The 680-nt window shown below is 40.0% G+C and overlaps 1 protein-coding gene across 1 annotated transcript in view; it reads left to right on the plus strand.

The window, feature by feature from the left end:
- Positions 1 to 680, plus strand: part of hecw2a (HECT, C2 and WW domain containing E3 ubiquitin protein ligase 2a) — a gene marked incomplete at its 5' end in the record, with an annotated part of 59751 nt that overhangs the window by 36403 nt on the left and 22668 nt on the right. Inside the window, 1 exon segment of the mRNA XM_032529650.1 lies at positions 443 to 549. Within this exon segment, the coding sequence (XP_032385541.1) occupies positions 443 to 549 (107 nt within the window).

The following is a 680-nucleotide window of genomic DNA, read 5'->3' on the forward strand; positions in this document are numbered from 1 at the left end:
ACACACACACACACACACACACACACACACACACACACACACACACACACAAGACCACGTAAGGGGCCCAAGTAGAAAACTATACTTTCACTACATCACCTTTATTTTAATAATAATACATGCTATTTATACATGCTACTCTTAACCCTAATGTTGTCCTCGGGGTCAAATTTGACCCATTTTCAGTTTTTTCATCCCAAAAAATGGACCTTTGAAATAAGATGAAAATGTCAACATTAGACATATCAAATAACTTTTGAAAAAACATTAAAAAAAGCAACCACAAACATTGAAAAAGTGACAAAAATGTCAGAAAAAGTGATATCTTTTTTCCACGGTTGACGGGAAGACAACACAAGGGTTAAGACACTTCACATGTGTTACAATGATCATAGAAACCAAGATGCTATAATAATAAGAAAATGTGTACTCTTGATCCCAGGTACCAGAGCATCAGGAGGACCATAACCAACAGCGAGCGCTCCGAGGAAACCCCCGTGGACCTGATCCCTGAACCAGAAAGCGAGCTGATGCCTCACTCCATTTCGGGTGAGTTTCAACCGATCGATTACAGAAAAAAAACACACAAATAGAAAGATTGGAGGTTTCATTCACAAGAGCTCGGTGTCTGTTTTTGCCCAATTAACCCTCTGAGCCCGAGACACTCGCCCACGAGTAAA

Source organism: Etheostoma spectabile, chromosome 11 (assembly GCF_008692095.1).
Source record: "Etheostoma spectabile isolate EspeVRDwgs_2016 chromosome 11, UIUC_Espe_1.0, whole genome shotgun sequence".
Taxonomy (NCBI): Eukaryota; Metazoa; Chordata; class Actinopteri; order Perciformes; family Percidae; genus Etheostoma; species Etheostoma spectabile.